Raw genomic sequence first — 17830 nt, forward strand, 5'->3', positions numbered from 1 at the left:
TTGGATCTTATGGGTAAGCCAAAATTTGTTTTGAATATTAGAAATAATCCCTGGTCATCAGGCCAGAATCATGACCATTTGTCTTAGATTTTGCTCAGGGATTTGTAGTCTGCTTGAAGGAAACTGACTTGTCGGACGGCTCTGGATTCTTGGGGTTACCTCTAACCATGGAAACTGTCAGGTTCTTAAGCTCTCAGGTTTTTACACATCGTATGCACTGCTCCCGTAATGTCCTCTCCATTTGGATTCTGAGGGTCAGGGAGGCTCCTCAGCAATTTGGAAGGTTACCACCACCTCTTCTAGACCTGGGATTTTCAAATACACCTGGGGGTTGGACAACTCTTCTCTCTAAACCTCAAAACAGGACAACAAAATATGTTATATTACATATTTCATTACATATATGGACAATATGGATATTACAGCTAATTCCTTAAAGATATCAAAGCTAGTGATTCTCATATTTAGAATGTCTAAAAAAACAGAAAAAAGAAAAGAATAAGAAGGAGGAGGAGGAGGAGAAAAAGAAGAAGAAATACTTTAAGAAGCTTATTCAAAACGTTAATGTTCAGTTCTAATGCCTAGGGGATGCCAGTTTGGGTTGCCCGGGATTGGCATTGAAAAGCCCAGTTTCCACGTAAGGAAAATGACTGAAGATCTTCACAGGAGATAAAACAATCATAAGGGTGTCATAGGTATATTGGTGTGAGGTATTGTTATGACAAACTGCTACTGTCACAAACACTAGAATGCTTGTATTCCCTTCCAGCATGTCAAAACTTTTTCACTGTCTGAGTGGTTTTACTAAGCCAAGGTATCTGATGTTCTATCAATAGGGAGATTATTGGTAACATAAAGGCACCTCTATCAAGAAGAGAGTGTTGCTTCCCTTAGAAGTTCAGTGGAAGGACAAGGGGTTCTTTGGTGCCACTGTCTTCTGTCAAGTTAAGTCACTGGGCAAATTTTAAATAGCTGCCCTGTCCTTCTGAGCTTTGGTTAATGTGGAACACCAGTTCTTTAAATGACACTTCTGTTTACAGTTTTATAGTTTTTTTGTGTGTATATGCTCCCAAATCATAGAGAATAGAGGTCCTTTTTTATTGTTTTACCTAAAGATTCATAATTACACTAATTTCTAGTTTATTTACTTTTATACTCTATCAAACTGTCTAGTCACATATAGAATGTCTATGAATCAGTAATTATTTATTTTAATTTCATTCTCTGGTTTAGTTTCCCTAATTCAGGTTTGAGCCTGTTCACAGGAAGAGAAGATATGGTCCTTCCCATTTCAGTTGTTGAGTCCTCCCCAGAACTTTGTGAAGTTTCCTAAAGTCTATCTTTCATCTTTACCTAGTTTATAATTTTAAATCATTACTTTAAAAAGCTTCTGAAATTGCCTTATGTAATGCATTTTCTACCTTTATCTTTAAAATTTTACACTACTGGGTTATTTAAATCTTCTCTTTTATAATCTGCTGCTTTTAAACATTTTCCTCCATGAGATTAACAATTAATTGAATTAATTGGTATAAATCTGTAATGTGGGACAATAAGTATCTAATAAAACTCCTCAATTTTGCAGAGAATGTTTTGCTTCCATGTCTGAAGTTCAGGAAAACCATTAATTATAGCTCTTAATTTTGCTCACGGTTTTAATTCAGCTTTCATAGATCTGAGTTGTGTTCTACAAATTTAAATTGTGGTATTCTTCTCTAATGAAAACACTGGAGACAGAATAGTTTATTTAAAAATTCAGGTAAAGTTACATAGAAAAAGAGAAATGCAGAGGGTTGCTTTCAGAAGGTCACCAAGGCCTTGACAAGGACTACTTTGGAATTTGAATCTTATTTTACAATCTCAGTATGCCAGTTAAAAAGCTGAATATTGACTATGTAGTATTTTATTTTCTAATTTGTCTACAAACCCTTTTAACTACTTTAATTTTTTTGATTGTGTCATATCAAAAGTTCTCCTTAATGGTCATTGCTATTCTATCTATCTATCTATCTATCTACTCATCTTTCTAAACTTTACCAAGGAAATGAGAAGATTTAAAATTAAAACGTGACTTTTTATAAGAAGCAGAAGTTATTCCAGGAAGAGATTGAGACTTGGATGTGAACAAACCCCTGACAGACAAGAGAGAGAGGCCACTATGATCAGCCAAGAGTTTGTGCTTGCGAATGGTTGGCATTCATTTATGAAATGTGTGTCTGTTCCTGATTGGATGATTATCAGAAGCAAGTGCTGACACTGATTGGTTGGCATGCAAAAGCTTGTTCACTAAGAGGTGCTGCTGTTGATCAACGGAACAGGTCTGTAGCAGGTTCTGGTTACCATGGCTCCAGAACAGTGTCTTCTCCTACATTTATGGAAATATTTGTATTCTTACAATTTGGGAAGTACTGGCCTAGACCAAACACAGAACTCTGTTAAGGAGTTGTCTCCAGGACCTGAGACATTTTTTCTCAGTGTGTGAAATACAAAGAGATTTTATTCTGTACCTCAAAGGCAAAGATTAGCCAGGCATTTAGGAACACAGCTCTGCCTCTTTTTTCAAGAGATGGGGGAGGGGAGATGTCATCATTCCTTAGTATGTCTACCAGAAGCTGATAACTAAGAGATGCTCAGCAGTCACATACAGATCATGTATAACTAAAGGGGTGAGACTTAAGATAAATAATATAATATGTGGTAAACAGAATGTGAATGCTTCTAGAGAATCAAAGTGTATGTTTAAAACACTCTTCCAGCCAAGAAAATGCTTGTCTGTGAGCTGGACTTACTTCTAGACAATACTTACATAAAAATAAACATTTTATTAGTTTATTTCTTACTAACTTATCTAATGCATCCTCACCATTTACTCTTCCCTGGAAACATAGTTGAATTCCCTTCGTTTTCTTTCTCTTTCCGAAAGTGTAGAACCAAGTATCACCCACAGAGTGTCATCCTTTTATGATGCTGGTGTTGGAAGGAAAAGATTCTTTGTACAGCTTCAAGTATGTCACATTAGGGCTGTGATACAATTAGGTTTGAAACATGATTTTCCAGAGAAAACAATGGTGTATTTTTATTTGTGTAAGTGTAAAGTGTTTTTAAAAAGCATTACGATCACATAAGCCATGGAAGACGAGGATTTAACTATGCCTCTGGTAACTAGAAAGCCCTATTATTGTCGATCAGTAGAAATCTTGGATGCATCTTGCAACTGTTTTTCCCCTCACAGGCTGTGAACCCATTCCTGTCCGCTACCTTGAGTGGAGCAATATAGAATCCATCATAGCCATCGCCTTTTCCTGCCTGGGCATCCTCGTTACTGTGTTTGTCACGCTCATCTTCGTGCTGTACCGGGACACACCAGTGGTCAAGTCTTCTAGTCGAGAGCTCTGCTACATCATCCTCGCTGGCATCTTCCTGGGTTATGTGTGCCCTTTCACTCTCATTGCCAAACCGACCACCACATCCTGCTACCTCCAGCGCCTCCTGGTTGGCCTCTCCTCTGCCATGTGCTACTCTGCTCTAGTGACCAAAACCAATCGCATCGCGCGCATCCTCGCTGGCAGCAAGAAGAAGATCTGCACCCGGAAGCCCAGGTTCATGAGTGCCTGGGCCCAGGTGATCATTGCCTCCATTCTGATTAGTGTGCAGCTAACCCTGGTGGTCACCCTGATCATCATGGAGCCCCCCATGCCCATTCTGTCATACCCAAGTATCAAGGAAGTCTACCTTATCTGCAATACCAGCAACCTGGGTGTGGTGGCCCCTTTGGGCTACAATGGACTCCTCATCATGAGCTGTACCTACTATGCCTTCAAGACCCGCAACGTGCCCGCCAACTTCAATGAGGCCAAATACATCGCCTTCACCATGTACACCACCTGCATCATCTGGCTGGCTTTTGTGCCCATATACTTTGGGAGCAACTACAAGATCATCACTACCTGCTTTGCAGTGAGCCTCAGTGTAACGGTGGCCCTGGGGTGCATGTTCACTCCCAAGATGTACATCATTATTGCCAAGCCCGAGAGGAACGTCCGCAGTGCCTTCACCACCTCTGATGTAGTGCGCATGCACGTTGGCGACGGCAAGCTGCCCTGCCGCTCCAACACTTTCCTCAACATTTTCCGAAGAAAGAAGCCAGGGGCAGGGAATGCCAAGTGAGTAATCTGACCCGGTTTGTTCTCGTTCTCTCTCTCTGTCTCTCTGTCTCTCTCTCAGTCTCTGTCTCTGTCTCTGTCTCTCTCTCTCTCTCTCTCTGTCTCTCTCTCTGTCTCTCTCTCTCTTTGACTAAATCATGTCTTCACTTTCCCCAGTGTTTTTTATATTAATCTTTTTTTTCTCTAATCTTACCTTCTGTTGGAGTAGAAATGTCTTCTTGTTTTCATTCTTTTGAAAGAGCCAGGAGCATGAGGCAACAACCAGCTGATCATACTCTTATTCTGACCTAGAATCTGCAGCCTCTGTTCTGCCAATAGTTTTTTCTCTTCACACGGGCCCTTGCTCTAACAAACATCAACACCTCTCTGAGATTTGGGTCAGAGATGTAAACTCTCATTCTGATTTTTTAGTTTAGAACTCAGTGAAGGTCTTTTCTGATTTGTTATCACTCTAGAGTCACATCGTTACTAATTTGGGATGAGAGGAAGGAAGCTAAGCACTTGGGGACATTGTTCAAAATTTGACTGAAACTGAGCACCAAATATGTCCTGAAATAATTTCCTTTAAGCAACTGTCATATCATGTCCCTCTTATTTATTGAACTTTAATGCATGTTATAATAAAGATGTTTCATCTTTATCTTGTAGTAGATCTCTACTACAAGGCCACGATCAAAATGGTTTCCTAGACATAAAATGCCAAAGGAAATAAGGACAAGATAAAGGTGATCAGGCCCAAACTTGAGAGTCAGTGTGACCATCAAAGCCCATATTATTCCATTCTGTTCATTTTTTGACAGATTTGTGTAGCAAATGCTTTCCTACCTTCTTCATGACTCTGTCTTGCAAAGAAGCACATGTTAAATTTTGCATGACTCATTTTCTTCTGAGACCCATGTAACATTTACAGTTTTGAAAATGACATGGATGCTTGAAGTTCTAAAGGAAATCGAATTGTCCAAAAATAAGCAATTTCCCCATTAACAGGACTAATTATACTTTTTGAAATAATCTTTTTAAATAAAGAATTAGGAGTCATTACCATAACATATGGTAACATACATTGCTTTAAAACTATTCCGCTTGCCTGAACCAGTCAGCAAGGCAACGGGGATGGCTGTTATTTTTCTCTCTATTGTAGTTGAGGAAACTGAGCCTCTGTGAATCTGTGACTCACAAGTATAATTTCACTTGTTAGTCATTCTTTTTTTGTGTGTCTTAGCTGGCATGAAATTGCTCCTCTTAAAATATGTCCAAAAATGTATATGCCTCAGTTTTGTGTCTTTATTTGCCAAACAACACCAGGCATCTTTAAAGAAATCGTATTATTGGCTCAATGATAAGATGAGGGCATCCATGGAAAATATATTTTTGAAATCCATAGTTATTTCAAATGAAGACATCACTAATTCTTTTCAGCATTAAGGATGAAGCAATAATTTACACCTACTTCTCACTGCATCAACTTCAAGTTCTCCAGAGGATGCTGATCATCAAAGTCGCTTAGTATTTTTTTCCCCTTGCTATGGCTTTTCATGCTGGCAAGCATCCCCTTAGCAGCCTCCTGAAGGGAATTATTGGCAAGCATGAGAGCAAACCAGTAGTACCATTAAATGAGAAAAAAACATAGGCCATAGCCACAGAGTCCAGATGTAAAACAGCATAACCACTTTCATTGAGAGGAAGAGAACAAGAGGAAGCAAACTGAAAATAAGGGAGAAAACACTCTTAGAACTGGAATGTTCAGAGGAGTTAAGAGACATCCCTTGTTGCATCCCAGGTGGTTTTATCAGACGAGATTGGGCGCATTCAGTGTGGTATGGCCGTAGACACAGGTGGTTTTATGAGTGTTCCATCCCACCACCCATCACGATCCAGCTCCATGTTCCTTACTTTCCTGCCTTCATCATGGTCCTTCAGAAACTTTCATTTGATTTTGGTCATGGGTCATTCATGAAAGTTGTTCTTCTAACGGCTTTAATGAAAAGGGAAAGCCTATGTGGTCAAGATACCTTGTGCGGGTTCCCAAGCATATGCACCGTTGGGGGCTCTCCCAGTGCTTCTGGGTGCAGACAGCACACAGGCTTGCCCAAGAGAAGGGTGACTATTGGAGAGTGCACAGTGCTTGCCGCTGGGAGACGAGGAAGCTGGCTGGGTGTTGCATGAACAAGGCTTCGCACCTCTGTAGCATCCAGGTGTTGCTATACATCCTGATCACTTTCTCACACCTGCAGATGCTTTCCTTAAAAGCTGACAATATCCCCTTCATTATTATGAATTTAGGAATTAGTTTTATTTGGGACCCTGCTATTGAGAGAAAAATCTGCTTGGTCTAAATTGGATTGGTTCCCTAGGAAGTGCTGTTTTCACCAGTAAGTTGCATACTTATTGACTAGAATTGATCAAGCACTATGAGATTATTACAGTAATAAAAATACTTCTAATTAATAATTATAACATTCAGCTTTCTTCGTAGAACCTGTAGCTTCTCCATGGTATACAACACAGCTAAGCTGACCCACACAGGGTATTTGAGGTTAAGCTTCTATGGAAAACAACATTCATTTATTCATTTTTCTCACTTATTCTACTGTTGCTTCTCTTATAACTCTCTCTGAGACTATAATTTTCAAATATAACAATAATCTCAGTGCCCATGTTTTCACTTTTTCATTGCTGTTATGTTTTCCTTGTTTGTCACTAAAGTTATAAAAACTACAAACAATCTAATATTTTCTACAGCAACAAAAAAAATCCAGCAGACTTGCCAACAGAAGCAAGGGGCTGAAAAACTCTAGAGAACAAACACATCACCCAATGAGTTTATTGCCATTCTGGACGTGTAATTTCCACGTTTATGGTGCACTGAGGGTGTTCAGCAGTCTGCAGACAGAGCTATAAACACCGAACAGATGCTGTAATGAAGAGCTTCCAACTATCTATCTGCTTGAATATCATTCTGAGGAGTTACAAGTCTGACTACATTCTCTTAACAGGCTGTCTCTGAGATACAGGCTGCTTCTGGGTGGGGTGGCATTGTGGGTCTGTTTCTGCAAAGTTTACCTTGGTTTTTTAAACTTCATTCACAGACAAATACCTTACTCATCCAAACGTTTGGGCACTTGTTTAACATATTCCGAAATGCAAAGTCAGAAGAGTTTAATCAATAAATTGGTTGTTTGGGTTACTTGAGTTACTTAGAGTTTGAAGTTCTATTAAACATAATCCTACCCTGGAATACCAACTGAATCATATATTTGCCTTGAAATTTCTAATTTCTTTAGCTATTAGTTCAATGTATTGGAATGGAAAAATATTTAGGCTTAACCTAATATAAAGATATTGGTACAATTCTCTTTGTTGGCAATAAAAGAAAGATAGAAATCCATAGATATTCATAATTAAGTAAATTATTTAGATCCAAGTTACTTATCACTTCTTTTTAAAACCAAAATGAGTAAACATTACACAACTGAAAAATTAAAATATTATGTAAATCATATGTGTCCTTTAAAAAGTGTATCAATGACTAAATGTCAAACTAACCTTTCTAGTTATTTTCTAGATAAATAACCTCAATGAATGTCAAACAATTCTATGGCATATGGAGCTAAAATGTGACAATACACTCCTACAACCTTTTACAATAATAGCACTATGTAAAACTAAAACAACTGCAATCACAAAAAAGGCATTACATTGATGCAAGCAAATAATTTTAAAACATAGGTTTCCAAGTAAATAGAATGTTATTGTGTTCCTGCGATTGCTTCTTGAGCATGTGAATATATGTTTTCACTGAGAACAAGAAGTACATGACATACTAAATAGGATGACGATGCGATGAGGAAATTTTGCTCTTGTTCTCCTAGAAACATTTTTTTTGTCCACAAGTAGAGGTAAATAAGCCTATAGCCCTAGTGATTATGCCCTCAGTAAGCATTTTAACTCATCTTTCTTCCTTTGCTTATGACAAGGAATATGATAGAGAGCCAGCAGACAGTGCAATCAAGTAGAGATAACAGGCTCTCTCTCACAGAAAACCTCACTCACTATTCTAGCCTGTAAATGAAAAACATCTGTCACTTTGAAGTTATTTTTCCTTTAATAATACAATAAATGGCTTTAAAAGTTATTGTAGTCCTTAACTTGCTTTTATAGTAAGAATCAGAAGATTTTATCAAAGCAAGTATTGTCATAGATTTAACTATTTCATAGTAACATTTATGGAGGACCTACTGTTTATTCATTCATTTATTCAATCAGTCATTGTTTTTTTTTTTGCAATGTTTCTTTACAATGAATCATTGTAAGCTTAAAAACACTTAGGTACTTGAGTAGTGCTAAATAATATTCAAGATAAAAAAAAGATATAAGAGGCAGGGACTGACTGCATCAATCTTTCAATTTTACTAGTAAAGGGGACTTTCAAAACTACGAGAGTATACTGGATTAAGTGCCATAATAGAGGACCAATAAAACATTATGAGTGCTCAGGGAAGAAAGGGATTAAGTCCAGCTGATGAAGCAGTATCTGTGGAAAGATGGGAAAAGATTTCTTAATAAAAGTGGATTTGAACTTAAATGATGTTTTTCAACAGGAGACACTATGCTATGATGAGACCATTTCACATATGGAAAAAATGTCAGTGAAAATTCAGTGTGCTTCCAGGCCACAGCATGGAATCTGGTATGAGTCAAGAACATGAAATGGTGTATTGGTGGGTAAATATGTAAGTGCAGAAAGAGGACAGATTATAGATAATGATCAATGTTCTAAGATGAACCTTAGGTATTTTTTAAATATAAAGCACAGGATGCAGTAAAGACTTTTGTGACGTTTGATGATGATACGTAAGGTTTTGGGGAAGAGGTTGACTGTAGAAAGACTAGCTCATAGAGAGCTATGATAATGCAAATGACAGGTTAAAAATAAAAGTCTTAAACAAGAGTAGTAAAATGAAAGTCAAAGCCAAAGCATGTAGATGAAAAAGTTTTCTGGGCTTAATTTGTTAGGACTGGAACATTGGTTTGTGGAGAGGAAGGAACAAATAGAAATGAAATACAACTCTCATGATTTGAGCCTGGGGGGCTGGAAAAAATACAGCTACTACAAAACCAGATCAGGACCATAGGAGTGAGACTGAGGAGATGCTGGTGAGTTAGCTTACAGACGTATCCATTGAAAATGCTATCAGAGCTTCCAAATAGAGACATTCCTAAGTTCTTTAGAAATTGAAGTCAGGTGCTCAAGAGGGAAGTCTGAGCCAGAGCTCTAGATTTAAAAGCTCAATTATCAGAATATTTAAAGACTCCAAAACAGTGATTATGACATAAGAAAGAAACTAGGAGGAAGAACATTAGGAAACACACTTAAGAGATTAGGAAAATCAGAAGGCGACATAAAAAAAGGGAGGGATCAAGCAGAATGAGGAAAACAGAGGGACTGCAGTATTATGGAAAACAAAAAGAAAACTGTGTTTTAGGTAGCTTGGGTTGCCATAGTAAAATCCCACAGGCTGCGTGGCTTAAACAACAGACACTTATTTTTTTACATTCCTGGAGGCTGGAAGTCCACATATGGGAGCCAGCATGATTGATTTCTGGTCAGACCTCTCCCCTTGGGTTGCAGACAGCTACCATCTAGCTGTGTGCCCACACAATCTCTTGTCTGTGTAGGCATGGGGGAAGGGAGAATAGGAGACAGCGAGCTGTCTAATGTCTCTTCCTATAAGAGTGCTATTCCCATATGAGGCCCTCACTTCTGTGATCTCATCTAACCTTAGTTGTCTCCCAAAAGTTTATCTCTTAATGTTTATCTCTTAACGCTGGGGTTAGGACTTCACACGTGAATTTGGGGGTGGGGTGGGCACAACCATTCAGTCCATAATGAAAGGTAAAACTTGGGATCCTTGAGATACCCAAGGATGGAGAGACTGTAGTTATTTTTGAATGGTTTTAAGGGTATGATATGGGTAGAATTTCTACTGCAGTAAGTTGAGGAGTTTGCTTTGAAGGAATTAAGAAGTTTAGATAGTATTTAAAGAGGCCAAAGAAGAGAGAGGAGTGGTATAACAGAGGAGAAATTTAAGCTTGTTTGTAATATTTGAGAAAGGTGTCGACAGGGAAAGAAAAATTGAAAATATAAGAGAGTCATATGTTTATCCTGGGCAGCCTGGCCCATTGGTAGGGAGTTCATGTAGTAACATAAAACTGCATTACACTTTCATGCAAAGAGTTTTGAAAACCAAGGTCATGCATCACCGTTGTTATCAGCTCATGATATCCATGCTGTGCAGAATGGAGGAGCTGTGTGACGGCCGAAAGTGGAGGCATGCCACTGTTACTCACAGTATGAGATGCAGGTGAGGAAGGACACCCTGTTGGACACGGCTTGGCAGCCTGTCCAGGCTTGGCCACAGCTAAAGAAAGATGAGGTCATTTGCATTCCATCTGTTAGCCTTAGTGTGTAGTGTAAAGTGTTACCTATTCAGAAGGGAAGCAGGCCATGGAACAATGTGTTTCTAAAGCTGATTCAATAGTAAAAACATTGAAAGCTTGCAAAATGAAGAAAGTAAGAAGAGAATACTTGTAATTTGAAAGTTTCAGATCATGAGAACAGAGCCCGTAGGCTCATTAATTAGAATCCTTTGGCTGAAAGTTATAGCAGCTTATTAAACTAGCCTAAGCAAAAGGGGGTGGATTATTTACTAGAAAGAATATCAGGAACCATTTCAAGGATCTTATGGTAACAAGGTTTAGAATGTTTCTGGGCCATGTCAGGAACTGGATTTCGAAGGAAAATAGTTCCAGGCCTCTATGTTATCTCCTACTTATCTGCATGCCGCCTCGCTTTCTCCTCATAGATCTGCTGTGTTCATTTTGTGGGCCCCCACTGTGAGTCCAAGGACACCCATCCCAATTCTTCTGAGTCTGCATGTTATTAAAGGTCTAGCTACCCAAAGAGATTGCTTCAGTTCCGCCACCCAGGAGGTTCTGCATGACACAGAGAGGAACTGATTGGTTCAGCTGAACTCAGGGGTGGATCTCAGGTCTGGTTTGTAGTGGACAAAGGGTAGAGTCACTGAGTATAAAACTGTCTGCCAGAAACTCGTCTCTCCATTCCCTGTGGGTAGGATCAGGGAGGCGGTTTGCAGAGAAGAAGATATGATTTCACACAGGCAGAAACCCCGAATGGGTCTACACCAAGGTAATCCCATCCCCGTCCAACCCCCATCCTTTCTTCCTTGCCATCTAAACAAGTCACTTCTAAATACCAGCATTTTATATTTAGAAACATTGACCAAAAAGAAACTACAAAACCTACATACAGGTGACTAGCCAACCAGCCAAATAATTAATCGCCTATCCATGCAGGAGAGGCGTGCCTCTTCCAGATTCCAGTAGATAAGCCAATGAAGGGGAAACTCCACAGCACTGACACACCATTATTATGAAAGTGTGGAGCATAGAAGCAGACAAATTTAATGACTAGACCTTGTTTTTGTTCCTTTTCCAGAGACTCCTAGCTATAAAATACTTCTCAGGTGCCTCAAAATGAAAAAAAAATGAATAAAGAAGAGGAAAAAAACATATATAATTATGTTTTTTAAAGGGAAATAGGCCATTATGACAATGACTTTTGAATGAATTAAATTATATCACAAATTACAGGCTAACAATAAAATATTACTTATTGTTAACATTCATCAATAGAATAGAAAAATAAAATCATCAAATATTTAATCAAGTTCACTAAAGATGTGTCTGTATTTTGATTTTATTTCAAAGGGGTGAGTGCCTATAATCAAAGACAACTTAACAATTTTCTCTATGCAGATTACCTTTAAGGTAAATGGGGAGTCAACCGCTAACAAAGTTAGGTCAAATCCCTGGTTGTACTGCTAAACATATTGGAACACAACTGCTGAAAAGAAATCAATAACAGTAAGAAATAGTTTTCTTTCCCTGATGTTCCAGTTATGAAAGTATATGCTGTTATCTTGCTCCTAGTAAATGTTGTCAAACACTGTGAGAATTAGTATCAATTTCTATTTGATCAGACTTTGCACTGTTTATGTTATCTGGATTCGGTGGGTATGAGATGGGGAGTAGGAAAAGTATTAATAAAAAATGAGAACCTACATGATCAAGTAGAATAAAAAAAATGACAAGAGGGCAAGGCAGCAGAAGGCAAGGCTGTGACTCTGTCACCAGCCAGCCTGTGCACCTAGACCATTGATTCTATATCTTCTTGCAAGCAACAATACTTTGTTGGTTTTAGTAAGATTTCCATAATTCAGTTCTTTGTTTAAAAAATATATGGAGGGACTGCTTTTCTACAAATTGTGGGCAATTTCTGTGGAAGATGTACTGCATGGTTCATGACCTCACAGAACTTCAGGTGCAGTTGAAGACACCAGCAAGAAACATGACAATGACAATGAGGCAGTGTGGAGTCCTAAGACAGAGGAAGGCATACAGCAGGGGCCTCTAGCATTGACCTTCCCATCAGGGAGGGTCTCAAAGGTCAATACTAAGTCAAAGAAGAGCTATGACCATGGTTCCACTAGCTGGAAGCTACTCCAAGCAGTGGGTTAATGTGGGGGAAGACACAGAGAGTGCTCTAGGCGGAGAGATCATTGTGTGAGGGGATGCGGAGGCAAGAGAGGCCACAGCATGCTAGGAAAGTGAACAAAAGTTTTCAGTAGGGCTGACAGTATTTTCTCATTTAAAAGCATATGTTTAGCTTCAAATATTTTAAGTCAAAAGTTATCCTAGGGCTGATCCTAGTGTGAAATCAGTTTTGGCTGATGGTTGGAGTGGCTTCAAGGCCTGATACCACCTTTTAAGTCTGGGAAGAGAGGCACTGATGACAGATTTGCTCAGCAAATGACTTTTAAATAGCTACTATGAGCCACAAGTTGAAGCAAGTGCAGGAAAACCAGTGGTGAACAAATCAGACCTGGTCCCTGCTTTGTAGAAGTTGAAATACAGCCAACAGACTAGTCGTTGAATGAGTGACCACAGCATAGTAAGTCCTTTTAAGGATGAGGAGGATCTGACCAGTCTTAGTGCATGGAGGCTAGAAACATTCCCAAGAAGAAGTCTTATTTCAGCTAAAACTTGTGAAGGAGAAAAAGGGTCAGCCAAAGAAGGGGGCCATATGGTAGATAAGTCGAGGAATCAAAGTGTAAAGGTTCTGAGCAGGAAAGAACACTGATGGCTGAAGAAAATGAAGCAATTCCAGGATGCCTGGAGGTGAGAAGAAAGGCATGTGTGATGAGAAGAGCCTGGAAGGGTCAGCTAAGACCAGCTGCCCTGGGGCTTGTCACAGGGCTTAGGAGCTTGGATCTCATCTTCTGGACAATGGAAAGCTGGGCTGCACTGTGTTCCGTGGGAAGTGTGTGTTGGAACTGGCACCCACCCTCAGTGTGGAGGATGCATGGGGCTCTGGAAGGAGGCTATTTTCGGGCCAGGTGGGAGATGATAGGGGCCTGACCTAAGGCTTCGACAGCTGGGGTGAAGGGAGTGAATGGAGAGCAATTCTTAAAGGGTAAAAATAAAAGTAAAAATAAGTTTGTTTCACAAAATTCTATTTTAAGATCTGCCTAGAGTAATCAGAGATATGCATTCCCCTCAGGGTTCCTTGGCTCCAATGCCCATAGTATTTCAATCATGACCAGACTGAATGTGTTGACACAAGTAAATCATGACTGATCTAAAAGAGAGTGAGATGGATCAGACACAGAAAGGGAAGAGCAGTCGCTGAAACAAACAATGGAAACGACCATAGACCCCTCTGATATGAAGTGGGGCGAAGGGGCTTGTGTTCTCTGGGCTTTTCGAAAATTCAAGTCCAAATGACAAGATGATCCTCAAGACTAAAAGGATGAAGCAGACTATCGTGACTTCATGTCATCAAATGTTTAAATATTGAAACTTGCAGTCCCCCGCCCTTTCTTCTGATTCACTGAGGACAGGCAACCAGCACATGCTGTCTTCCCCTCCTTATTCTACTTATGTACAGTTTAGTATCCTGAATTCTGTACATTATTTCCCATTGCAAATGAGAACTGGAAGAGGGTATAGAACACTCGTATTACATGAATGTGTTTACCATAAGTCTTACGCTGGAGGATGTATCATTTTTACCAGGCAGACAAAATAAGTTCTGCTGCTGAACCTGCCTGGGGGGGAGGGGAGTGTCGGCAGCAATGATTGCCAGGCTGAGAACCAGATCCTGGTTAGACCCTGCCCCCTAAAGACCCTTCCTTAGGGATGTGTGCTCGTGTGGTCGATAGGAGCACAGCATGTTTCTTGCATTTAGATTTCTACCAATTTCAGTTTCCATGCCTCTAATGGTGGAGATGACAATGTTTACATTGTGCTTGCCACACCTTGCCTGTGAAGATGCCATATTCATACAACCTGATATTGTTCTAAGGTAGTGAATTTTACAGCTGGTAGGTTTAAAAGTTCGTGTCCATGGACTACGTGTTATATCTGTTTTCAGTCTTTCTGATGCAGAAATTCATAGAACCCTCATGTATTATCATGTATTACATACTCTTACTTCCTTTATTCTACAATGAGAATCCTAGTTCCCAAGGAAACAAGAGATGATAGAATCAGAATAACGTATATATTATGTGTGTGTATACATATATGTATATGTGTGTTTATATGCACATATATAATTCAATGTAGCCGTGCAAATGTCTTAGGATAATTACTAATATTACAGCTACCAATTGATTACTGAGAAGAGTTAAAACAAATTGTTTGCCTGAGATTGTTTCATCTCCCCCTTTAAATGGTTTTACTCTATCTACATTGTCTGAATATTGCCTTCAATGTGTAGTTATGAATCTTTTTAAATTTCAAGAACATATTTTCTTGAAATGTAGTCTTCAGCATTTATTTCCTTGCTTTGTTCTTTTTTCTTCAAGGATTCCTAACGTCTGCATATTGTATCTTCTTTGGCTAGCATCAATATTTATACTGCCTCTCTAATCCCTTTTGTTCTCTCATTTCTTATACTTTTTTTATTGGGACATAATTGCAATAATATGTGTAGACATTAAAGGCAGTTTGATGCAATCTATACAAGTCTGCAATACATCCATGCAGCCAACACATGGCCAAGACAGAGAGCATTGTTATCACCCCAAAAAGTTTGCTCAAAACCCTTTCTCATCTGTTCTTCTCTCCACCTAAAGGCAACTCTAATCCTGATTCTATATGGTGTGAGAAATGGCTGATTTTTTTTAATCCAGTTTACCCAGCTCAATTTTGACAGGACTTTCTCTCCCCCATTGAATGACACAGGCGCTCTGTCAACTCACCACACATGTGTAGCCCCAACTACAGACCCTTTACTCTGTTCTACTGATATATTTGTCTATCCTTATGCTAGCACCATACTGTCTAGATTACTGAATCTGTATGTTAACTCTTAAAATCAAGCAGCTTAAGTCTTCCAACTTTGTTTTTCTCCCACTATTGTTTTGGCCGTTCTAGGTTTAGAATATTGTTGTCATTATTCAAACTTTCATTAATATATGTGATATTACCTCTAGGCTTTTAATAGATGCTCTTTATCAGATTGAGGATATTCCCTTGTGTTCCCAATTTGTTGAAAAATTTATCATGAATGAGCATTGAATTTTGTCAAATTCCTTTTCTGCTTTACTCTGCGAACATGGAGAAATGTGTTCAGTTATTATCAAACACTAATCCAACATTGAATTTCTGATATAAATTCTGCCTTGTTCTTCTCTGTTATAATCCACACGAGTACAGTCTACTCTGTTAAAAGTGTAGCTAACAGCTTTGATTCTGAGTTAGTGTCTGTATGTCATCCCTTTTCCCTGTTCTTTGATTTTCAGCTTTTGTGTGTGTCCTTTTATTTAAGGGGTATCCTTCATGAGTTGCAGAAAGTTAGATTTAGATTTAGTTTTTTAGTAACTCTGATACTGTTACCTTTTAATTGGTAAGGTAACTCAATGAACTCAATGAACTCAAAAGGATATTGAGTTCATTCACATTTGAGGAAAATGCTTATACCTATGCCATTCACTATTTTCTACTTGTTTCTGAAGTGATTATTTGCATATGTCCCATTTTTCCCTTTTCTTGACTTCTTTAGATTAGTCTAGTATTTTAATATTTAATTTTCCAATCCATTAATTTGTTAGTTTGATATTCTTTTATTATTCATTTTATGGCTACCCTAGAGACTACAATAAGGACCCCCTAGCCTTTTATTACCTCAAATAAGTTACTATAGTATTTGTATCACTTTCAAACAAGGCAAGTGTCATGAAACACTTTAACTGCATTTAATGTCAACTTTTGTGCTTTTATGCAGTGAATTTTAATTTTGCATATATTTTACATTACTGTTTTTTGCATAATCAATATTTATTTTATATATTTCCATATGTTTTTCCTTATGTTGCATTCCAGTTCAGGACTGCAGTGATTTGGATGTGTATTATGGTTTTACAAAGCTCGCTGTGCTGCACCTGGTGCATCTCGTCCAAGGGTACAGCTATCCAGGGGTCCTGAAGGGGAACTTGGGTCCCAACTCTTTAATTGTAGCCTCTCATTCTTTAAAATGTTATGAACTCCTATTTTGATTCTTCAGTGCTATGAGACTTCTAAAAACTTCTCTCAGTTTTTAGCAACTTTCTGCTTAGCTTTATATTCCCTTCACACAGCATAAAATTTGCAAAATTTTCTAGAGGAAACACATGAAGTGTTGGTCTCACTTTTCTTGATCATTTTTTTTCCTCCAGATCTTGGCTCCTCAATTTCTGGCTGCCTAGAAAGACTTGAACTCAAGTTTCTGTGTCTATAGTCCTGTGAATTGATCAAGATTGTATTGCTTCTTTACCCTCTGTACTTAAGACACTCTGTCTGAATCCTTTGTCTGTGCTCCTGTACCAAAAATCATCAGCTATCCCAAGGGAAAGCTCCCAATCAGCTTGGAGATTATCTACTCCTCCAAAGTTCTCTTCTTTCTGTTTATTGGTCCCTTGGATTCTGGTGTCCATGACAGTTTCCCAATATCTTTAAGGAATTTTAAAAAATATATTCCCTCTTTTTTCTAGTTGTTCTCAGAGAGAAAGTTTGGTTTACCCCAAGGTATCACATCTTAGCTGGAACAGAAGTGCTCTTACATCAGTTGTATTTATACCAATTTTAATATCTCCCATGCCTCTTTCTCAAGAGGCTGTGCTATGACTAAGATTTCCTTTGAGGGTATGATGACTATTCTGCTACTATGAGATAAATTGTATGATAGTTGCCTGTTCAGTTCTGTATCAAGTTTGATGGGTAATGATGTGAGTATAAACTAAACTTTAGTAGAAACATATATCTAGTATTGATGTTAGTGTTTTAGTCAACAATATCAGAAGTCTCACAACACTTTATTGTATTTTCCCATTACCATTTAGTGCCCTTATACCACCCCCTGTCTGTAATCACCACACCATTGTCCATGTTGAGTCCTTTTTTCTTTTTTGCTCAACCCCTCCACTCCCAACACTCCCTTAGCTATCATCTTGCTGTCTATGTGTATGTCTCGATTTTCCTTGTTAGTTCAGTTCATTCAATTCCACGTATGGGACATTTACACAATGGAATACCACTCAACT

At 38.6% G+C, this 17830-nt stretch overlaps 1 protein-coding gene across 3 annotated transcripts in view; it reads left to right on the forward strand.

The window, feature by feature from the left end:
- The window catches only part of GRM1 (glutamate metabotropic receptor 1), a 325615-nt gene that overhangs the window by 287170 nt on the left and 20615 nt on the right, over positions 1-17830 (forward strand). For all 3 annotated transcript variants that reach the window (XM_036024853.1, XM_028510270.2, XM_036024852.1), the window contains exon 8: positions 3233-4163. In XM_036024853.1, the coding sequence (XP_035880746.1) occupies positions 3233-4163 (931 nt within the window). The remainder of the gene's footprint in view (positions 1-3232; positions 4164-17830) is intronic.

The sequence above is a fragment of the Phyllostomus discolor genome, chromosome 4 (assembly GCF_004126475.2).
Source record: "Phyllostomus discolor isolate MPI-MPIP mPhyDis1 chromosome 4, mPhyDis1.pri.v3, whole genome shotgun sequence".
Lineage (NCBI taxonomy): Eukaryota > Metazoa > Chordata > Mammalia > Chiroptera > Phyllostomidae > Phyllostomus > Phyllostomus discolor.